At 43.3% G+C, this 22,286-nt stretch overlaps 1 protein-coding gene across 2 annotated transcripts in view; it reads right to left on the bottom strand.

Annotated features, from left to right (window-relative positions):
• Nucleotides 1-22,286, bottom strand: part of LOC135214405 (ELMO domain-containing protein 3-like) — a 97,967-nt gene that overhangs the window by 38,359 nt on the left and 37,322 nt on the right. For both annotated transcript variants that reach the window (XM_064248803.1, XM_064248713.1), the window contains exon 6: nt 17,071-17,192. In XM_064248803.1, coding sequence (XP_064104873.1) covers nt 17,071-17,192 — 122 coding nt within the window. The remainder of the gene's footprint in view (nt 1-17,070; nt 17,193-22,286) is intronic.

Raw genomic sequence — 22,286 nt, 5'->3', positions numbered from 1 at the left:
TACACCACCTCCTAAAGACTTCCCACTTCGACTGGTATACTTCTTCTCGTCGAAGCTCTGCGGGCTCTAGCGATAGAGCCCGCAGCCTTGCGAGAAAAGCCTCTCGCTCTGACAAGTCTTTCGATAGTCGAAAGGCAGTCAGAGCGAGACCTGGGAGGTTGTGATGAAACCTCTCGAAGTGGGGTTGTCTGAGTAGATCTGTCTGTTTGGAAGCGATCTGGGAAGTCCACTATCCACTCCAGTACCTCCGTGAACCATTCCTGGCTGGCCAAAATGGGGCTATGAGTGTCAACTTCGTGCTCTTCGAAGCTACGAACTTCCTGAGCACTTCCCCAGGATTTTGAACGGGGGAAAGGCGTATGCGTTCCACACCCGACCAATCCATGAGAAACGCGTTCTATTGCGAAGGCTCTCGGATCTTCCACTAGAGAGCAAAGATCTCTATTTCTTTTGGAGAGGAAACGTCGCAAACAGGTCTATGTGAGGTCTCCCCCACAGGGACCAAAGACTTCAACACACTTCTTCGTGAAGAGTCCATTTCTGTGGGAAGGACCTGATTTCTCCTGCTCAGTCTGTCCGCTCTCACATTCTTGATCCCTTGAACAAACCTTGTGAGGAGAGTTATGCCTCTTTCCTCCGTCCAGGTTAACAGGTGTCTTGTCAACTGATAGAGGGAGAAAGAGTGCGTGCCTCCTTGCTTGCGTATGTAAGCCAGAGCCGTGGTGTTGTCCGAGTTTATCTGTATCACCCCGTCTCTGACTATCTCTTCGAAGAACTTTAAGGCTAGGTGTATGCCACAAAGTTCCTTGCAATTGATGTGCAGGACACCTGTTCCTTTGTCCAGGTGCCTGACACCTCCCTTGCTCCTAGCGTCGCTCCCCATCCCGACTCCGAAGCGTCGGTAAATAACACTTGGTCTGGTTCTGCAGAGCAAGCGATACGCCTTCGTTCTTTTGAAGCGGAGGGATCCACCACTTCAGATGATCTTTTACTTCTTGTGGAAGTTGGAAGATGTCCGAGAGTTGACCCGTCTTCCAACTCCACACCTCTTTGAGGAAAAAACTGAAGAGGGCGAAGGTGAAGTCTCCCTAGCGAGAAGAACTTTTCCAATGAGGACAGGGTTCCCTAAAAGGCTCAGGTAATCCCTCGCTGAGCTGTTCTTTCTCTCTAAGAAGCTCGAGATTCTCGACAAACCTCGAGCGATTCTTTCTCGCGAAGGATATACCCGAAAACCCCGAGAATCCATCTGAATCCCCAGATAGACCAAGTTCTGGCTGGGGATCAGTTGTGACTTCTCGAGGTTGACGAGTAACCCTAGCGAATCTATCATGTTCCTTGTTACTTCTAAGTCCTCCAAGCACTGAATCTTCGACTTGGCCCTGATCAGCCAGTCGTCCAGGTAGAGGAGATGGTTTATCCCCTTTTTCCCCTTACGGTGAAGCCATCTTGCTACATTCGCCATCAGGTTGGTGAATACTTGTGGGGCTGTAGACAGACCGAAGCACAGAGCCCTGACTGAAAGATCTTGTCTCCTATTACAAGCGAAGATATTTCTTTGACAAATGGTGAATGGGAACGTGGAAATATGCGTCTTGTAGGTCCAGAGAGACCATCCAATCTCCTGGACGAAGAGCCGCATTACAGAGGCGGACGTTGTCCATGCGAAACTTCTTTTTTTTCTGTACGAAGCGATTCAGAGCGCTTACGTCCAGAACTGGCCTCCACCCCCCCCGATGCCTTTGGTACTAGAAAAGGCGATTGTAAAATCCCGGGGAGATGTGGATCCTGCACAAGTTCGATGGCCTCTTTTTCCCACATTTGCTCCACCATTTGAAGGAGAGTCTTTCTCATTAACGGGTTCTCTGTACCTCGCTGACAGTTCCCGAGGCGTAGATGTTAGGGGGGGCGGGCTGTCGTCGAAGGGGATTACATATCCCTTCTTCAGGACCGACACTGACCAAGGGTCGGCTCCCCTTTTTGCCATACTCCTGCAAAGTTTCAGGAGTCTGGCGCCCACTGGTGCTTGGAGGAGCAACAAGTCACTTTGATTTCTTGAAGGGCCTAAATGAAGACCTTCCTCTCTTTTCAGAGCTCTTCTTTCTGGCAGGGGGACGAGCCGCTGCACCTCCACGAAAGGGCTGCTGAGTAGGACGAGATTCCTTCTTAACCGTCGACACTACAGGCGTCCTTTCTTGGACGTTTGCGTTAGTAGGTCTTGTGTCGCCTTCTCAGTTAGCGAGCGAGATATATCCTTCACTAACTGAGAAGAAACAGATGATCTGATAGAGGGGCGAACAGTAAGGCAGTCCTCTGGCTCGGAGAAACCCCTTTCGATAATAGGGATCCATACACTGATCTCTTTTTCAGGAGACCAGCACCAAAAAGGGAAGCCACTTTCACCCGAACCGTCCCTGTACTGCCTTGTCCATGCAGGACAGGACGCTATGGAGAATTTCTGGGGTTTTTCAGAAACTCCGGATCCTTAGATTTTGTTGGCCAGAACTCCGAGTGACCAATCCAGAAAATTGAACACCTCTAAAGTGACAAAAAGTCCCTTTAGAAAGTGGTTCAACTCTGAAGTGCTCCACGTCGCTCTGACCGATCCTAAGGAGGACGTCTAGAGGCCTCCACTAAATTGGAAAAGTCGGCATCTGCAGAGGCAGGTAGAGAAAGACCCATAGTCTCTCCTGTCCCATACCAAATACCTCTCTTCCCGTGCAATCTGGAAGGAGGCATGCAGAATACCGTCTTTCCTAACTCCTTCTTCTTGTCCATCCAAGAATCTAAAGAATGGAGTGCCTTCTTCATTGATATCGCAGGCTTCATTTTTAAAAAGGCCGACGATTTAGCCGTAGCTGAGCTCGAAAAGAGCGAACGAGGAGAAGGAGGAGCCGCCGGACTAAGAGAATCTCCAAACTCTTGAAGTAGTAATGAGGCCAAGACTTTATAACTAGAAAGTCCCTCATTAGCAGGAGGTTCGTCGTCAGACAACTCGTCTAACCCTCGATCAGACGAAGGAGAAAGTTCACGTTTGGAGGAGAGTCCTTCAAGACCTCCTATGTTCTGAAGGAGAGGAGCTCCTATTTGGAGAAGAGTCATAACCTCCAGGAAACAAACCCCCCGAGTCCCCCGACTCCTTTGCCTCCTGGCTCTTGACTCTTGCCTCCTGACTCCTGCCTCCTGGCTCCTGACTCCTGCCTCCTGACTCCTGACTCCTGACTCCTGCCTCCTGACTCCGGACTCCTGCCTCCTGACTCCGGACTCCTGGCTCCTGCCTCCTGACTCCTGCCTCCTGCCTCTTGGCTCCTGGCTCCTGCCTCTTGGCTCCTGCCTCCTGCCTCTTGCCTCCTGGCTCTTGCCTCCTGGCTCTTGCCTCTTGCCTGGATGCCTCTACACTCCTGGCTCTGGGCTCCTGCCTCCTGGTTGACTCCTCACTCCTGGCTCTTGGCTCCTGCCTCCTGGGTGACTCCTCACTCCTGGCCGGTGCCAGACGTCTGATTGTTTCATCCAGGTTCGTACCGGAAACCTCACCTCGAGTAGGAGTATCGATCCTGGAGGCAGATACCTCCATACGTCTGGAGGATCTTTTAATAGGAAGGGAAGTGTCTTTCCTTCTAGGAGGCTCCTTTGACAGGACTCCTACAAACGACGAAATCTGTTCCTGCATCGCCATCATGAACCTCTAGCCTCCTCTTTATCCTCTTCGGGAGGAGGGGAAGGAGGAGGGGAGGAGTCCATAGCCTCCACCTCCTGCCTCCTTCTCACTCTGGTTGAAAGAATGGCTCTTCTTGCCTTCTTCACTCCCGATGGAGACTCCCAGGGAATTTTCGTTTGCAGGGCCGAGTCAATATTCGGAGCCTTCCAACTCCTCTTGAGAGGCCGAGATCGATCTGAATCTCTCCAATCACGTCTCGGTGATGAAGATCCCGACGACGAGAAACACTCACGTAGGACGCTTTTTACAATAGCGGTCCTTGGCAGTCTGGGGTTGGGGGTCACAGGAAACCGTCGAAGGGACACCTGATCGGTGGGGGATTCTCCACAACCTCCTTTCGGCTTTCGACATTCCTTCTCCTCTGGGCATGTGAGCTTGGAAGAGGTCTAGACCTAGGAGCGTTGCTGAGCCGACCAGATGCCCCCTCCACTACACTGGGGACACTCATATCACTGTCCACTTGCAAATCACTAGCCTTACCTTGGTTTATGGCAGCCATTTTGTTTTCCATCAACTTGAAGGCATGCTTTTAGATCCGCAAGTTCTTTTGCTGGGGAGCTACAGGTTCTGCAATAGGAGAAGGGGCTGCAATGGAAGGAGTAAGTAGCAATACTTACCCTTGGGGAAGATCCCAAGCTTGGAATTAGTTCAGATCTAGAACTACTTAAACTTCTATGAGAAGCCTTCCTCACTCTTTCTCTTTCTAACTTTTTTAAATAATTAGTTAGATTCTTCCATTCGTTCTCACTCAAGTTCTCACATTCCTTACAAGTATTAGTAAAAGAACATTCATACTCCCTGCACCTCTTGCATACCGTGTGAGGGTCTACCGAAGCTTTCGGCAACCTCACCTTACAGCCTACATTCACACAACGTCTCACAACCATACCAGAGTCAGACATTATTAAAGAAAATTCCAAAATCAAGTCCACAAAACAGTCCACAAAAGCGTATGCCAATCCAACAATCCAGATACGTCACCAAAAGTCGGTCAAGGAATGTCAATTGCCGGTGAAAAAAGAAAAACCAATCGAGAGGAACCAACAACAATGTTGATGGTCCGGGCGACAGAAGAATTCTGATTAGAAAAATGGGGATGGTTCCTAGTCCTGCCACCCAGGGCATGGGCGTAGATCACCTGACCTACCTGTAGCGTGTGCCGCGAAATTTGAAATTCTGTCGGAGACGACGGAGTCTATAGCTAAGTATATATCTGGCAGGGAAGTTGAATGTATAAAATTGCTGATTTTTGGTTATTGGCAAAAAAACAAAAAAAGGCAATTTTTGCTTATCATCAAGCCATTGGAACAGAAACCCTGCCAATAACCAGCGACTGCCTGTCCCCTTAAAGATATATACATACATACTTCTAACACTTCCAGCCAAAACAGAGAGAGAGTTACCACTGCGACATACGTATCTCTGAGAGAGAGAGAGAGAGAGAGAGAGAGAGAGAGAGAGAGAGAGAGAGAGAGAGAGAGAGAGAGAGAGAGAGAGAGAATTACATAAAAATCATTAGCCTGCTAATCGGCAACACTCCCCCGTCACATTAACTTGACTTATTTGAAAGCTCTGGCTTTGAGCTTCTTTAACAGTTACAAACAAAAGATGAGGGAAAGGATATTTCCATATACAGTTTGTAATTACAGTTATATTATTATTACATTATTGTTAGTATTTGAAAATATTAATAAACATATACATGTGCCATAAAAATTCTCTGAGAGAGAGAGAGGAGAGAGAGAGAGAGAGAGAGAGAGAGAGAGAGAGAGAGTTATCCTTACTTAAAGTGATATGGAGAGGTTATTTTATTTCTTTAAAATACTATCACATACAAATTTTGTCATTAGTAGTTATAGTATTATTATTATTATTTGAAAATATTAATAAACATAGCACATAATGTACCATAAAAATGTTCTCATCTCAGTAAAAGAGAGAGAGAGAGAGAGAGAGAGAGAGAGAGAGAGAGAGAGAGAGAGAGAGAGAGAGAGAGAGAGAGAGAGAGAATGTTTATCTCTTTAATCTCTCTGGGATGTTAATCTATTTCTCTTTACTAACAACTGACAATAAAAAATTTATATATTTGTTTTTCGTCTTCCAAAGATGTATTACCTTTACTAGCACTTCTAAAACACTATGAACACACACATAAACAGTGTGCATATCTGTTAAACTGGTTAAAGACTTTTCCAGAGAGAGATTTCTAAGTAGTATATCCTTTGACCGCCAAGTTGAAAGTGCTTATTAGCACCACAATGATGGCAACACTCCCCCACTCTTGCTGTCAGTTTTTGACATTTGTGACAGGCTTACCCTCCCCCCTCTTTCCAAGTCTTTGGCAAAAAGAAGAGGGATGATATGTTTTCCTTTAAAATATTACAGTTTATAACTTAAAACTAAATCTTACTAATTCACTATAGTATTTTCTTTAATGAATTGATATTATTGCTGTTTACCATTATTATAATTTGAAAATTAGTAAATCATATACATATACATGTGCCATAAAAATTCTCTGAGAGAGAGAGAGAGAGAGAGAGAGAGAGAGAGAGAGAGAGAGAGAGAGAGAGAGAGAGAGAGCGAGAGAGAGAGCCGAGAGCGCGAGAGAGAGAGAGAGAGAGAGAGAGAGAGAGAGAGAGAGAGAGAGAGAGAGAGAGTTACAAGGATTAGGATGTCTCAAAGACTTGTTAGTCCATTCAAGGAGACATCGAGTGCTTACTAATCTGTAGGAGCAGGTTTTACTGTGCATTCAGAGTGTCCCGATGATTTTGTCTAGCTTTCTTCCACACTGTTGCTGTTTACAACTTCTGGTGGCAGTTCATTCCACATCTCACATATCTTGTATGTAAAGAAGTTCCCACAATGGGATGTGTTGTATCTCTTCAGTTCTAGTTTCCATCCATTATTTCTTGGGTGGTTTTTGCTTAATGTCAATAGGTTACTGTCTACTTTTGTTATGCCTTTCAGTATTTTGAATGTTTCTATTAGTTGTCCTTGCAATCGTCGTGTTTGTAAGTCATACATGTTCAGGTTCTCTCGTCGTCTTCAGTAAGCTATTTGCCTGATGGATGGAATTAACTTTGTGGCTCTTGCTTGTAGTACTTCTAATCTATTTGTCTTTTCTAAGTCTTGGTGATCAAAACTGTACTGCATATTCACGATGGGGTCTAACTATTGACGTGTAGAGCTGCAGCAGTTTCCTTGTTTCTGTATTTGGACTGCCTTTTTATGTATCCCACTAGTTTCTGTGCCTTCTTTTCTGCTTTTATGCACTGTTTTGTGGATTTTAGGTCCTTGGTAATAATGACTCCAAGGTCCTCCTCTTGTTCTACACTCTTTATGTCATTCCCAAGCAGCATGTAGCTGGCATGAAGGTTGTTGGCTCCTATTTGTAGCACTTTACACTTATCTACATTAAAAGGCATTTGCCATTTTTTTTACCACCCTCCTATTTTCATTAGATAATTTCTTAAACTTTCCACTGCATCTGTGTCTGCTGCATTTACACCTAATTTGGTGTCATCTGCAAATTTGGCTATCCTGCTAGTTAAGCCTACATCAATGTCATAAGTGTAAATAAAAAACAAGAGAGGGCCAAGGACAGAACCCTGGGGAACTCAGTTTGTTACATCAGCCTATTCTGATTCCTCACCATTTATTACGACTCTCTGTTTTCTATAAGTTAGCCAGTCTCCAACCCAGTCTGCTGTTTCTCTTACAATTCCTAAAGCCCTAACTTTTGTCATCAGTTTCTTGTGTGGGACTTTGTCAAAGGCCTATTGGATATCTAAGTAGAGTATATCTATTGCTCTACTACTGTCGTAGATACCTAGCATGTTATGAAAAAATTCCAAAAGGTGTGATATGCAGGATCTGTTTTGTCTGAAACTGTGTTGACTGTTTAACAATAAGTTGTTTCTATCTGTGTGATCCACAATTTGATCTGCAATTATGGACTCAAAGATCTTGCAAACGACAGACGTTAGGCAGATTATTCTATAATTTCCCAGCTCTTCTCTCAGACCTTTTTTGTAAACTGGGGGCACATTTCCTAGTTTCCATCCTTTTGCTGCCTTTCTTTGTTCAGCACTTTTCCTGTAGAGTTTATATAAGTGAGGAACTATCTCCTCTTTTAGCTCTTTAATTTCTCTTGGATGAATCCCATCTGGGAAAGGAGATTTGAACTTGTTGCATTTGTCTATTTTGTTTTTAATGTCCTCTTTTGTAAATATTATTTTGTCCAGTGGATCTGCCCCTTCATATTTAATAGAAGGTTCCGGTATTGAGGTAATGTCTTCAGTTGTGAATACACTAGTAATTTACAACTGATGCAACTCTCTTATCCTCATTTATCTTTGCATTTCTTACTAATTTGTCCACCCACCAATCTACAGAGTTCTTTATGCCTGCTTGCTTCTGTTGGTGTTGGGTGTGGGTTCATTGATTTGTGCAATCTGTATCTTTCTCTTATCTTATTTTTAATTTCCCTTTTGAACCACTTTGGCTGAAGGTTGCCATTTGTTAGTATTTGCCTTAATGGTATACATTTAGAGTGATTTTCTGTGTATTCCTCATGAAAGGCTTCCCAGTTCTTATCTATGCCTGTGTTCTCATTGTAATCTAATTTTTTAATGTACTCCTTTAGCTTATTGAGGTCTTGTTGACAGTAGTCTAATCTCATTAATATCTTCTTCTCTTTTTTATGTTGAACATTAATTTAAAATGAGATAATTTTAGGTTGCCTTTGCCTAGATTTGAACCTACTGAAAATTCAGATAGTAGATTATCTTCTGTTGATAGGACGATGTCTAGTATATTGTTTCCTCTAGTGGGTTTGTCAACCCATTGGTGGAGGAATTCATTTTTTACAAAATCTAAAAGTCTCTTTCCTTCTACGTTTGATGCGGAAGTCATCATGTCCCAATGTACTGCTGCATTGAAATCTCCCATTTTAATGCAGAGTTTGTTGTTTATCTCTTGTCCTTAGCAGTGCATACAGCTCCTTATTAGACATTTGTGATTGATGGGGAGGTCTGTACACTAGTATTAAGAGTTATCCTCCTTCCTAGGATGTTTATATTAATGCCAAACACTTCTTGCATGGTTGTAATTTTACACTCTATTGGACTGAGGTGGTCCCTAACATATGACTTAATGCCTCCACCTTTTTTATCGAGTATCTTTTTTGAACAATTTATATCCAGCTATCTGGTACTCTCCTACAAAGACTCTTGTATCCATGTTTCTGTGATACCTATTATGTCTAATTCCTCACTTGCTACTAATGCTTTGAAGATATCTACTTTGTTCTGAATTGATTGTGCATTAAACTGTGCTGCTCTGAGGGACCTTTCTATCTTTTCTTTTGTCCTCAGTGGCTTTATTAGTTTCCCTTACTGTCACTGTTGCCTGCAGTGCTACTACTAGCCAGCTTCTGGGAGCTTTCCGATTTCTTAACTTGAAAGTCAGTTCACTGAGGTGTTTCAAGAGGTTTTCACTGAGCAGGTTTCCTATTAGTTTTGCTCCTTCCGTATTCAAGTGAGTTCCATCTCTTTTATATAGTTTTTTATTCCCTATAAATATGTCCCAAAAGTTTACAAACCTAACACCTTTTTCTTGGCATATTAATTCCAGTCTGCCATTGATTCCAACTGCCTTGCTAAGGGAGTAATGGCTTACACTGGTTCTGAGCAAAAGTCCAATAAGAATGCCGTTATCAGTTTTCTCTTGGACGTTTTCTACTATTTTAGTCAGGTTGGCTACAAGGCCTTCTGTCTGGCCAGTTCCTTCGTCCTTTAGAAACAAGTCATTTCCTCCTCCCTATGACTGCACTTTTTATATTATTTACCTTGATTTTTCTTTACTGAGAGAGAGAGAGAGAGAGAGAGAGAGAGAGAGAGAGAGAGAGAGAGAGAGAGAGAGAGAGAGAGAGAGAGAGAGAGAGAGAGAGAGAGAGAGAATTATTATCTTATTAATATCATTTAATCTTAATAAACCTAATACGTACAGAATTGATCAATATTAATATTTGAAAATTACTACTGTAAATCATTTTTATCCTACAAATGTATTTGGTCATGTAAACAGCATAAATATACGCCTAGTGAATATTTACAGACAGAAAAAATGATATTGTTATGATACAATAAAGTTTCATACATACTTACCTGGCAGATATATACATAGCTAAGACTCCGTCGTCCCCGACAGAAATTCAAATTTCGCGCCACTCGCTACAGGTAGGTCAGGTGATCTACCGGCCTGCCTGGGCGGCAGGACTAGGAACCATTCCCGTTTTCTATCATATATTTTTCCTCTTCCCCCTGTCTCCTTGCGGGGAGGCTGGGTGGGCCCTAATCGTATATATCTGCCAGGTAAGTATGTATGAAACTTTATTGTATCATAACAATATCATTTTCATACAATCAACTTACCTGTCAGATATATACATAGCTGATTGGCACCCTTCGGTGGAGGGTAAGAGACAGCTACTTCTGGAATAGACAGGTAAACAACATATGTTGTAGGTATAAATAAAACCTTGGTTCCTACCTGATAGGTGGTAGACTTCGTGGTGTTTGCCCCGTAGTCTGCATCACCTCAAGAAACTTTAGCGAGATATGTGATCTATGGCCAAGAATTCTTGTGGGTCTGCCGAAGGGGTCTTATCCACTTACTCGGCAGAGCCTGAAAGGACTTTGTCAATGGGTGCTGATCCACTTATATGACAACACACCTTATTAAGGAGCACACAAACCAATCCCGACCACCTGATCCTAACCACCATGTTAGTAATAAAAATTGCTCCGAGTTATCCCCAAACTCTTCACAACAACCATAACTCAAACCAAATTGCACACGCACACAATAATTTCCAAAAAAAAATTTTATGATACTCGTCTAATAAAAGATATCACAAGAGTTCCTTACTGAACGAAAGTGACTGGCCGCCTGTGCGGCACCTGCACTTGTTCAGCAGAAAGTCTAGAACATATCTATTAGACTTATGTATTAATTAAGGATTGGTGTTAGCTCCTGTACCCAGGATTGTGCCCGCAGACACGAAAGGACCTAAAGAAAAACATTTTTCATAGGTCACACGAACGTCCTTCAAATAGTGAGAAGCAAACACTGAATTACATCTCCAATATGTCGCTTCCAAGATATTCTTTAGTGACATGTTTCTCTGAAAAGAGAGAGACGTAGACACTGCTCTCACTTCATGAGCTCTTACTCTCAGGAGTTTGAAAGAATCATCCGTGCAAGCCTTATGAGCGTCCGTAATGACGTTCCTGACAAAAAAGGCTAAAGCATTCTTAGACATAGGTCTTGATGGATCCTTTACCGAGCACCAGAGACCTTGTCTAGAACCTCCCAACTGTTTCTTTTTCTGCATGTAAAACTTTAAAGCCCTTACTGGGCAAAGAGACCTCTCCGATTCCCTGCCGACGAGACCCGATAAAGCCTTTTGACTTTCGAAGTTTTTCTCGGCCAGGGAATTCGAAGCGGAATTTTCATTCTTCGCCAAGAATAATTCTTTGAAAGAACAGATGGCTGAATCTAGATTGAAACCCACTTTATCACTAAGGGCGTGCAGCTCACTAACTCTTTTAGCCGTCGCCAGTGACAAAAGAAACAAACATTTTCTCGTTAGGTCACGAAACGAGGCCAAATGCAGGGGTTCAAATCTCGCTGAGGACAAGAACTTAAGTACCACGTCGAGATTCCAGTTAGGGGGAGAAGTAATCTTAGACTTCCTGGTCTCAAAAGATCTAATCAGATCATGTAGATCTCTATCATTCCCCAAATCTAGGCCTCTATTCCTAAAGACGGCCGAAAGGATACTCCTATAGCCCTTTATCGTGGCTACGGAGAGACGAGATTATTCCATCTCTCAAAAATAACAGAAAAATCAGCGATTTCTGTTACAGAGGTACTGGAGGAGGACAACTTCTTCGACTTGCACAACCTTCTAAAAACTTCCCACTTCGATTGGTAAACTCGGATAGTGGAAGTTTCCTTCTCCGGGCTCTAGCGATCGAGCTTGCTGCTTTGCTAGAAAAGCCTCTCGCTCTGACAAGTCTTTCGATAGTCGAAAGGCAGTCAGAGCGAGAGCGGGGAGGTTTTTGATGAAACCTCTCGAAGTGTGGTTGTCCTGAGAAGATCCTTCCTTTGTGGGAGGGATCTGGGGAAGTCTACCATCCACTCCAGCGCCTCCGTGAACCACTCTTGACTGGCCAAAAGGGGGCTATCAGGGTCAGCATTTTCGCCCCTTTGATGTCACAAACTTCTTGAGCTGGCCAAAAGGGGCTATCAGGGTCATTTTCGTCCCCTTTGATGTCACAAACTTCCTGAGCACTTGCCCCAGAATCTTGAATGGGGGAAATGCGTAAACGTCTACATGAGACCAATCTAGCAGGAAGGCGTCTACTGTTAGAGCTCTGGGGTCTTCTACTACTGAACAAAAGACTTCCAGTCTTTTTGAGAGGAACGTGGCAAAGAGGTCGACATGAGGAGTCCCCCAAAGAGACCAGAGATTTCCGACAAACTTCTGAGTGGAGGGTCCATTCGGTATGAGGACCTGGTTCCTCCTGCTCAGCCTGTCTGCTCTCACGTTCCTTACTCCTTGAACAAACCTCGTCAAAAGAGAGATGTTCCTTTGAGATGTCCACAACAGCAGGTCTCTTGCGAGCTCGTATAGGGCATACGAGTGTGTACCTCCTTGCTTTCGAATGTATGCAAGGGCGGTTGTATTGTCCGCATTCACTTGGACTATCTTGTTCCTCACTAAAGGTTCGAAGCTCTTTAGGGCTCCAGGTGTATGCAAACAGCTCTTTGCAGTTTATGTGCCAGGACACTTGAAAGAGCATTCCAAGTGCCTGACACCTCTCTCTTTCCCAAGGTTGCTCCCCAACCTTTTTCCGACGCGTCGGAAAACAATACAAGGTTTGGGTTCTGCGTTTCTAGGGAAGTACCCTTGTTTTCCTTCAGTGGGAGTAACCACCATTCTAAGTGGCGCTTCATCCAAACTGGAATGGGAAAACTGTCCGAGAGAAGCCCTGTCTTCATGTTCCACGATCTTCTGAGGAAGAAACTGAAGCGGACGGAGATGAAGTCTTCCTAGAGGAAAGAACTGTTCGAGCGAGGAAAGAGTCCCCTAATAGGCTCAACCATTCCTCGCCGAAGTACGTTCCTTCCCTAAAGAAGAGAGAGACTTTCTCTAAGCCTCTCGTTAGTCTCTCTTGAGAAGGAAATACTACGTCGAAACCCTGAGAATCCATCCGAATCCCCAGATAGACCAAGTTCTGGCTGGGGATCAGTTGGGACTTCTCGAGGTTCACGAGCAATCCTAAGGTCTTTATCAGGTTTAGTGTCACAGCAAGGTCCTCCAAAACACTGTTTCTCTGACTTTGCTCTGATGAGCCAGTCGTCTAGGTATAGAGATATACTGATTCCTTTCAGGTGAAGCCATCTCGCCACATTTTTCATAAGGCTCGTGAAGACCTGAGGAGCCGTAGACAGGCCGAAACACAAGGCTCTGAATTGGAAGATCCTTCCCCCCGTCATGAAACGGAGGTACTTCTTCGACGAAGGATGGATCGGGACGTGAAAATAGGCATCCTGGAGATCCAGAGACACCATCCAATCCCCTTGGCGAAGAGCCGCAAGGACTGATGCAGAAGTCTCCATGGAGAACTTCTGTTTCTGAACAAACTTGTTCAGAGCGCTGACATCTAGAACTGGTCTCCAGCCCCCCGAGGCTTTTGCAACCAAGAAAAGACGATTGTAAAACCCTGGGGAGCTTTCATCCAGCACTAGCTCTATTGCTCTCTTGTCCCACATTTGATCCACCATTTGTTGAAGAGTATCTTTCAACACAGGGTCCTTGTAATTGGCGGACAATTCCCGCGGAGTTGACGTCAGGGGAGGATTGTCCAGGAAAGGAATGAGGTATCCTTTCTGTAGAACAGACATTGACCAAGCGTCTGTATCTATGAGAGTCCAGGCTTCCGCAAATCCCCGGAGCCTGGCACCTACTGGTGTTTGAGGAGCGTCACTTCACTTTCCCCTTTTAAAGGGACGGAAAGAGGCTCTACCTCTCTTCTCAGTCGCTTTCCTTTTAGCGGGAGCTCTAGAGGGAGGACCTCCTCGAAAGGGCCGAAGAGGCGTAGAAACACCTTTCTTGTCTCCCACCATCACTGGTCTCTTCTTCCTGGATTATTGAAGGAGAAGATCCTGTGTCGCTTTCTCCGTCAGAGAATGGGAAATGTCCCTCACCAACTGCGAAGGGAACAGAAAGTCAGACCTGGGAGCGAATAACAAGGCTGCCCTTTGCGAATGAGACACAGCTTTTGTCAAAAAAGCGCTAAAAACAGATCTCTTCTTCAAGAGACCTGCTCCAAATAAGGAAGAGACTTCCCCTGAGCCGTCCTGTACCGCCTTGTCAATGCACGACAATATTGCAAGGAGTACGTCAGGATAGAGTCCTTCCGAGGCATGGGCCTTCTTGGACATCACCCCAAGGGACCAATCTAGGAAGTTGAAGACTTCCAAAATGTGAAAAAGTCCCTTGAGGAGATGATCCAACTCCGAAAGACCCCAAGTTATCTTAGCCGTATGAAGGCTATGTCTCCTGGATGCGTCTACCAGACTGGAAAAGTCAGCTTCAGCCGAAGCTGGGAGAGTGAGCCCCATATTCTCCCCAGTCTGGTACCAAATACCTCTCTTGCCCGTAAGTCTAGCGGGAGGCATGCAAAACACTGTTCTGACTAGCTCCTTTTTGGTTAGCATTCAGCTATCCAGCGACTGAAGAGCTCTCTTCATAGAAATCGTCGGCCTCATCTTCAGAAAAGCAGACGACTTCGGCGTCTTGGAGCATGAAAAAAGTGAACGAGGAGAAGGAGGAGCGGCAGGGATCAAGGCATCTCCGTATTCCTGAAGAAGGAGAGCTGTCAAAACTTTATAGTTAGACAGCCCTTCTCTGCCGTGAGTCTCGTCTTCTGAGTCCTCTTCCAATATAGGATCAGAAGGAGAAATCAATTCTCGTTCTGGGTCTTCCTGCCCAATAACTCTCTCTACGGGAGACAAACTCCAAATAGGAGAGGGGCTAAGAGCATGTACAGAGCTCCTCTGCAACAATTCAGACGTCTCGCGCCTGGTTAGCTCCTCGCGCTTGGCTGGCGCGTCGCGCCTGGCTGGCGCCTCGCGCCTGGCTGACTCCTCGCGCTTGGCTGGCGCATCGCGCCTGACTGATGCCTCGCGCCTCTCTAAAATCTTGCGCCTGGCTGACGCCTCGCGCCTGGCTGGCGCCTCGCGCCTTTCTGGTGCTATATCCTTGTATGGATGACGCTTGTCTGGCGCCTCGCGCCTGGCTGAATCCTCGCGCCTGGCTGCGTCCTCGCGCTCGGCTGACGCTGCTGGCTTGGCAGACGTATCACGTCTGGATACATCCTCGCGCCTGTAAAGTGTTTCACGCTTATCTGGCGCTTGAATCCTATAAGACGCTTCTCGTCTGGAGGAAACCTCGTGCTTGACTGGCGCCTCGCGCTTGTCTGGCGCTTCAAAATCGTCAAAAGAGTCTCTATCAGAAGAGATCTCAAACGCCTCACGTCCCACAGGAGCCTCACTCCTGGCGGGACAAGGAAGACGAGGCTTCTTGACAGGAAGCCTCACGTCTTTTCTACGAGGGGGATCCTTCGAAAGGACTCCTACCAAGGCGGATAACTGTTCTTGCACAGCCAAAATGATCCTCTTGGAAGCTTCTCCGGCGTCTTCTTGAACGGGAGAGGGAGACCTCGAAGGAGTTTTGTCCAAGCCAGGGGACGTCAAAACCCTCTTAGCCTTCTTGATCGAGGGAGGCGCTTCCGAAAAGCGTTCGGGGCTTGAATCCAAAATAGGATCTTTCCAGTGCCTTTTCAGGGGCCTGGAAAGGTCCGAATCCTTGCCACCCTCCCCCCCGTTTAGGAGAGGGGCGTGAGGAGGCGGGACCACTCACTTCACTAAAATAGTCACTTTCACAATCCTTACCTTTCATGGCAGCCATTTTGGATTTCATCCTGTGAAGAGTAGCTTTCAGTTCAGCAATTTCCGAGGCCGAATCTGAATGTAAAGCCAGTGAGGGCCCTGATACAGAATTAGAATCAAAAGCATAGTTAAGAGAAGAGTTAGAATCATTAAAAGGCTCAATAGGCCTTGTACTACTACCCGCACCCTTAGATGCCGCCCTTCTGACTCTATCCCTTTCTAACTTCTTCAAGTAAGAAGTTAGAGTCTTCCATTCCTCAACATTCAACCTCTCACATTCATGACAGGTGTTAGAAATAGAACAGTCAAAACCTCTACATTTGCAACATGACAGTGGGTGAGGATCAGCCGAAGCCTTCGGTATCCTCACCTTGCAGCCTACATTCACACACACTCTCACACAACCACTTGAATCAGACATTCTTGAAGAAAATCAAAAGCAAGTCCAAATCCAGTCCACAGTAGCGAATGCCAAAAACAACGATCCAGGTACGTCACCAAAAGTCCACAAAAAGATGATCAATTGTCTAGAAAAGCGAATTCCAGTCAGGAGGTGGCAGCAACGATGTTGATACCACCGGCGACAGAAAATATGATAGAAAACAGGAATGGTTCCTAGTCCTGCCGCCCAGGGCAGGCTGGTAGATCACCTGACCTACCTGTAGCGAGTGGCGCGAAATTTGAATTTCTGTCGGGGACGACGGAGTCTTAGCTATGTATATATCTGACAGGTAAGTTGATTGTATGAAAACTGTGAATAAGAGAGTCCTCTCGCAAATAATTTTTAGAGAAGTTCCACAGAAAAATCTGTGAATAGGTAAGTCCTTAAGTAATGCATACAATGTATAGTGTAAGGTACACTAACAGCACTACCCCACTACGGGGTTAAAGTCCAAATGCAAAAACTTCGCATAACCAATGACCATTTGGCTTATTTTTCCTTTTGCCAATACATACATACTGGCAAACTGTTACAGAGCTTTTTCAAATTTGTGATTGTTGTGTACATACAGTCATCTTTGGTGATCAGTTCGTGCATCCCTGCATTACATTCTAATTTGTATTTTTCATTCTATAAACTGTTTAGTTGGAGCTTAAAGGATTTGATTGTGAAATCTCTCAATCTGCCTACCCTAGCTACATAACCACTCCACTTATAAACTCTGCAAGCCATTAAGGAAGCTGTACTCATGTACAAGAATGTACTGAATACTACCTAATTATTTTACAAAAGGACATTACCTTACCATACAATAACCACACCACATACCTAAGAAAAGTTGTCAAATAAACATGGTTAAATAACCAAAAAATTAAATTGATATTACCTGAAATCCTATCACATCCCAGTGATTCCCAAAACGAGGACAGTCAACCTTTGTGGATGTGAGAACTTTGTAAACAGTCTGTAAAATCTGGAGATGAATTGGCTCACTGTTATCAAACTGGCCTGAAAATTGAAAAATAAAATTTTATTGCAAATAATAAGGAAGTCTATCCTGCTACTAAATAGTAACACATAAAGTAGCAAAACAAACTGACTAATAAACAGTGTACTGTAAACATTTTGTCTCCTAAGAAATACAGGTACTCATCATTTAACGACGTAGTATTTGTTTTACGACAATTCGGAGTTACGACAGCAACATGAAGTGAGAAAAAAACCATAAAATGAAAAAAATATTGCCTAATGGTGGCCATGAAACAGGTTATTCAGTGCTGATAATCTGGCCTAGCCTAGGTTTTTAAAACCATGAAATCTATGGTTAAAATAATAAATTAGGTTTTTAAAACCTTGAAATTTATGGTTAAAATAATAAATAAGGCTTTAATATGCTTTGTAAAGAAAAGCTATACAGTTGCACCTCTTAAAACTGGCATTCTAATGGTCTGGAAACTCCCCTGGTTGGGCTTGATTCAGTCGCCATTAGTTCGTTGCGCAGCCAACAGGGTGGCCCCACGTATTGTTTACAACTTCAAGACAGCAAAAATTGCCATATCTCTTGTTCTTATGAAAATAATTCTTAGTAATGGAAAAAAAAATGTGTGAAGTCAATTTTTTTATATTAACTTGAAAATGAATATTATTTCAAATATTCCACTTAACCCTCTTACGCTGACTGGACGTATTTTACGTCGACATTTTTTGTCTCCCGTGTGCCGACTGGACGTATTTTACGTCGACTTACAAAAGTTTTTTAAATTCGCGGAAAAATACTTATAGGCCTACCAGCCGAAAACTTTTGAATCACGCGCCTTGGGGGATGCTGGGAGTTCACGGATCAAGGTGTTGTTTTGTTTACAATCGTTACGCAGGCGCGCAAGCGCGAATTTCTTTCTTGCCGCACTAAAAAGTATCTGTGACACATCTCGGAAATTATTTCGTCACTTTGACATAATTTTTGTACCATTGTAAATATCCGTTACATGAAGTATTATATATGAAAATGTGTGCATTTTTATGTAGAATACAACAATAAAATACTCATGATTGTAGCTTTTATCAGTTTTGAGATATTTTCATAAAAATAACGATAATTGCCAAAATTTCAACCTTCGGTCAAATTTGACTCTACCGAAATGGTCGAAAAACGCAATTGTAAGCTAAAACTCTTATATTTTAGTAATATTCAATCATTTACCTTAATTATGCAACTAATTGGAAGTCTCTAGCACAATATTTCGATTTATGGTGAATTTATGAAAAAACTTTTTCCTTACGTCCGCGCGGTAACTCTACCGAAAAAAATCATACATACGATTGTGGTAATGTTTGCACAATTTTAAAATTAGCCATTATATAAAGTTTTATATATGGAAATGTGCGCAATTTCATGCACATTACAACTAAAAACAACCCATGGTTGTAGCTTTTATCAGTTTTGAGATATTTTCATATAAATAGCGATAATTGCCAAAATTTCAACCTTCGGTCAACTTTGACTCTACCAAAATGGTCGAAAAACGCAATTGTAAGCTAAAACGCTTATATACTAGTAATATTCAAGCATTTACCTTCATTTTGCAACAAATTGGAAGTCTCTAGCACAATATTTCGATTTATGGTGAATTTATGAAAAAACCTTTTCCTTACGTCCGCACGGTAACTCTTCCGAAAAAAATCATACATACGATTGTGGTAATGTTTGCACCATTTTAAAATTAGGCCGTTTATAGTAAATTTTATATATGGAAATGTGCGCAATTTCATGCACAATACAACTAAAAACAACCCATGGTTGTAGCTTTTATCAGTTTTGTGATATTTTCATATAAATAACGATAATTGCCAAAATTTCAAACCTTCGGTCAACTTTGACTCTACTGAAATGGTCGAAAAACAAAACGAATTGTAAGCTAAAACGCTTATATTCTAGTAATATTCAAGCATTTACCTTCATTTTGCAACAAATTGGAAGTCTCTAGCACAATATTTCGATTTATGGTGAATTTATGAAAAAAATAACATTTTCTTTATGTCCGCGCGTAACTCTTCCGAAAAAATCATACGTGCGATTGTGGTAATGTTTGCACCATTTTAAATTAGCCGTTACAAAGTTTTATATATGAAAATGTGCGCAATTCATGTAGAATACAACAAAAAAAATAATTGAAGGTTGTAGCTTTTCTCATTTTTGAAATATTTGCTATAAATCACGATAGAAAAAAAACCACGTTCAGTCAACTTTGACTCTACCGAAATGGTCGAAAAACGCAATTGTAAGCTAAAACTCTTACAGTCTAGTAATATTCCGTCATTTATCTTCATCTTGAAACAAATTCGAAGTCTGTAGCAAAATATTTAGATTTATGGTGAATTTAAAAAAAATCTTTCCTTCCCCCCTCCGCGCGCGGATTCTCCGCCACAAATCTCCGAAATGCGTACGTACCATTCTCGGAATATTTGCTCCATTTCATATTAGGCATTTCATAGAGTTTTATATATGAAAATGTGCGCAATTTCATGTAGAATAAAACAAAAAATATTTGAAAGGTTTTGTAGCTTTTCTTATTTTTCAAAACTAATTTGCAATTTGATAAAAAAAATATAATATAAAAAAAATTCTACATTCGGTCAACTTTAACTCGTCAGATATGGTCAAACTGCAATTTTAAGCTAATACTCTTACAGTATAGTAATATTCAATCATTTGTCTTCATTTTGAAAGAAATTGGAAGTCTCTAGGACAATATTTAGATTTATGGTGAATTTTTGAAAAAAATATTTGTTTACGTCCGCTCGTTACGAATTCATGCATTATTTTGTGATAATATTTTCTCTGTGTTGCTTTTATCGTTTTACAATGTGTTATATACCAAAATGATCGCAATTTAGTGTACGTACCATTCTCGGAATATTTGCTCCATTTCATAGAGTTTTATATATGAAAATGTGCGCAATTTCATGTAGAATAAAACAAAAAATATTTGAAGGTTGTAGCTTTTCTTATTTCCGAAATAATTGCATATAAAAAATATATATATAAAAAAATTCTACATTCGGTCAACTTTAACTTGTCAGATATGGTCAAAAACTGCAATTGTAAGCAAATACTCTTACAGTATAGTAATATTCAATCATTTGTCTTCATTTTGAAAGAAATTGGAAGTCTCTAGGACAATATTTAGATTTATGGTGAATTTTTGAAAAAAATATTTCTGGGCTCAGCTCGTGTCGGCCTATGAAATAGCCTTAAGTTCATTATTTCTAGGTAAAATTATCCTAAAATTACCAGAGAAAAAATAAAATCAAGAAAATGTCAGTTAAACTGACTCGCTCACTCTATAAAAGAAGTGTTGGTATGGAAATAGGGGCGAGTGGGATCACTACCACGAGTCATTTACCATTTAGACCTTCCATCATAAAATCCCCCACCTGAGAGAGCTGATACTAAAGGGTGATGCGTCCGCTACTACTACTACTACTGACGCCAAGCGGAGAGCAGCGCCTCTAGCGGTCATCCTTAATTATTAGCTCGACAACGCTAGTTGCATCTTTTTTCACTCGTGTTGTTTTCGCTTGGGATTTATCCTTTTCAACGATGGAACGTGCTGCAATCGCTTCGGCTAAGTTAAGTGCCTCATAAGTAATAATTTTTGGTATTCCAGTCTTCCAGGGACCAGTATTTTCCGTTTTTTAGGTCATATACGGTCTCCCGGTTGACTCGTGGCGGCCTTGAGCCGCCTCGTGTTGTTAAGATTTCCCGGTCTTCCATACTGGGACATCTTATCCTTATGGGCTCTATTCTACGTTCATCGTCTTATTACATCATATTTTAGAGTTAGGACACAGCCCATCCCTTTTACCTTTTATCTCTTAGTTTGGTATTTAGGGCTATACTGTGTTTTTCTGGCCCAGCATCCCAGCTCTTGCTCTTCATCGGCTACTGCTGGCTCCGAGTAGTCGACTGTTCTTCGGATCAGTTCGCCTCCTCCTGGGCTTCTTTCTCTTTTACTCAAGTGTCTCTTCTATCTTTTTACGATGTATTTATTTATTATCAGTGTTATTTAGGGTGTTAGGCTAGCCTAGGTGCCTTGTGCCATGTGTTGGTACAGTTTGGTTCACGTGGCCCCTCTGTGGTTGTGTTGCTATCGCGTCCTAGGCCACCTACGATCACGTGTCCCATTAGGCGCCTTACCCTCCCCCTTCCCTCCCTTCCATGTGGTAGGGAGGGGTCTGGTGGATCTCCTTGGTTGTCATGACAACCACCGTAGCCTACCTCCCTCTCCCTCCGAGGGGGCCAGGGTGACCACTTGTCTCGGGTACCGGGTTACCCGACGGGTAGTAGTAGGGACGGGGGGGTAGGCCAAACCCCTCTCTCTCTCTCTCTGTAACGCTGTTCTGTATGATCCCTGCGCCCATGAAGAATGTAGGACCCACGCCCCGTGTGCCACTACCCACAACGGGATGATTGTTTGGATGATTGTCCACGCCGGGATTCCCCCCCCTTTATCCCCATTCCCAACCCTTCCCCTACCTTAACGGACGGAACCCCCGCTGAAGCCGGGAGCCCCTTCGGTTAAAGGTCCATCTGGCTCCACCAGCGGGCGGGGTGGGAAATTACTAGTGGTCTATATTGCTTGCCTACTATATCCTGATTTTCGCTACCGGAGGAGAGCTCGCTCCTTACCCGGGCACTCCTCTAGTAGGCGGAAAGAGTCATATCTCATTCTATAAGGATATACCATTACTGATACGATGATTTATTAGTTTTATTATAGTTTTATGTACTATCTCTGTCGTTCTCCGTCGTGGTTTCATGGCCCCTCACCACTCCTGGTTGAAACTTTTTTCCTGTCTCCGGCGTAAGCTGCAGACCCCAACCAACCGCCTATCTAACCACACGTATTGCGGCGGAGCACTAGTTTTAATCTAACTTACATGCTCCGGCATGCAGCGGAGTCTATGTTAGGCTGTAAGTGTGCACTCTGATACTCATGTATCTCTCCACTTACAGGCTACCAACTGCCAAGATCCAGGCTGTAACGCTGTTCTGTATGATCCCTGCGCCCATGAAGTATGTAGGACCCACGCCCCGTGTGC

This window comes from Macrobrachium nipponense, chromosome 11 (assembly GCF_015104395.2).
Source record: "Macrobrachium nipponense isolate FS-2020 chromosome 11, ASM1510439v2, whole genome shotgun sequence".
Lineage (NCBI taxonomy): Eukaryota > Metazoa > Arthropoda > Malacostraca > Decapoda > Palaemonidae > Macrobrachium > Macrobrachium nipponense.
This window is presented reverse-complemented; position numbering and strand designations above follow the sequence as displayed.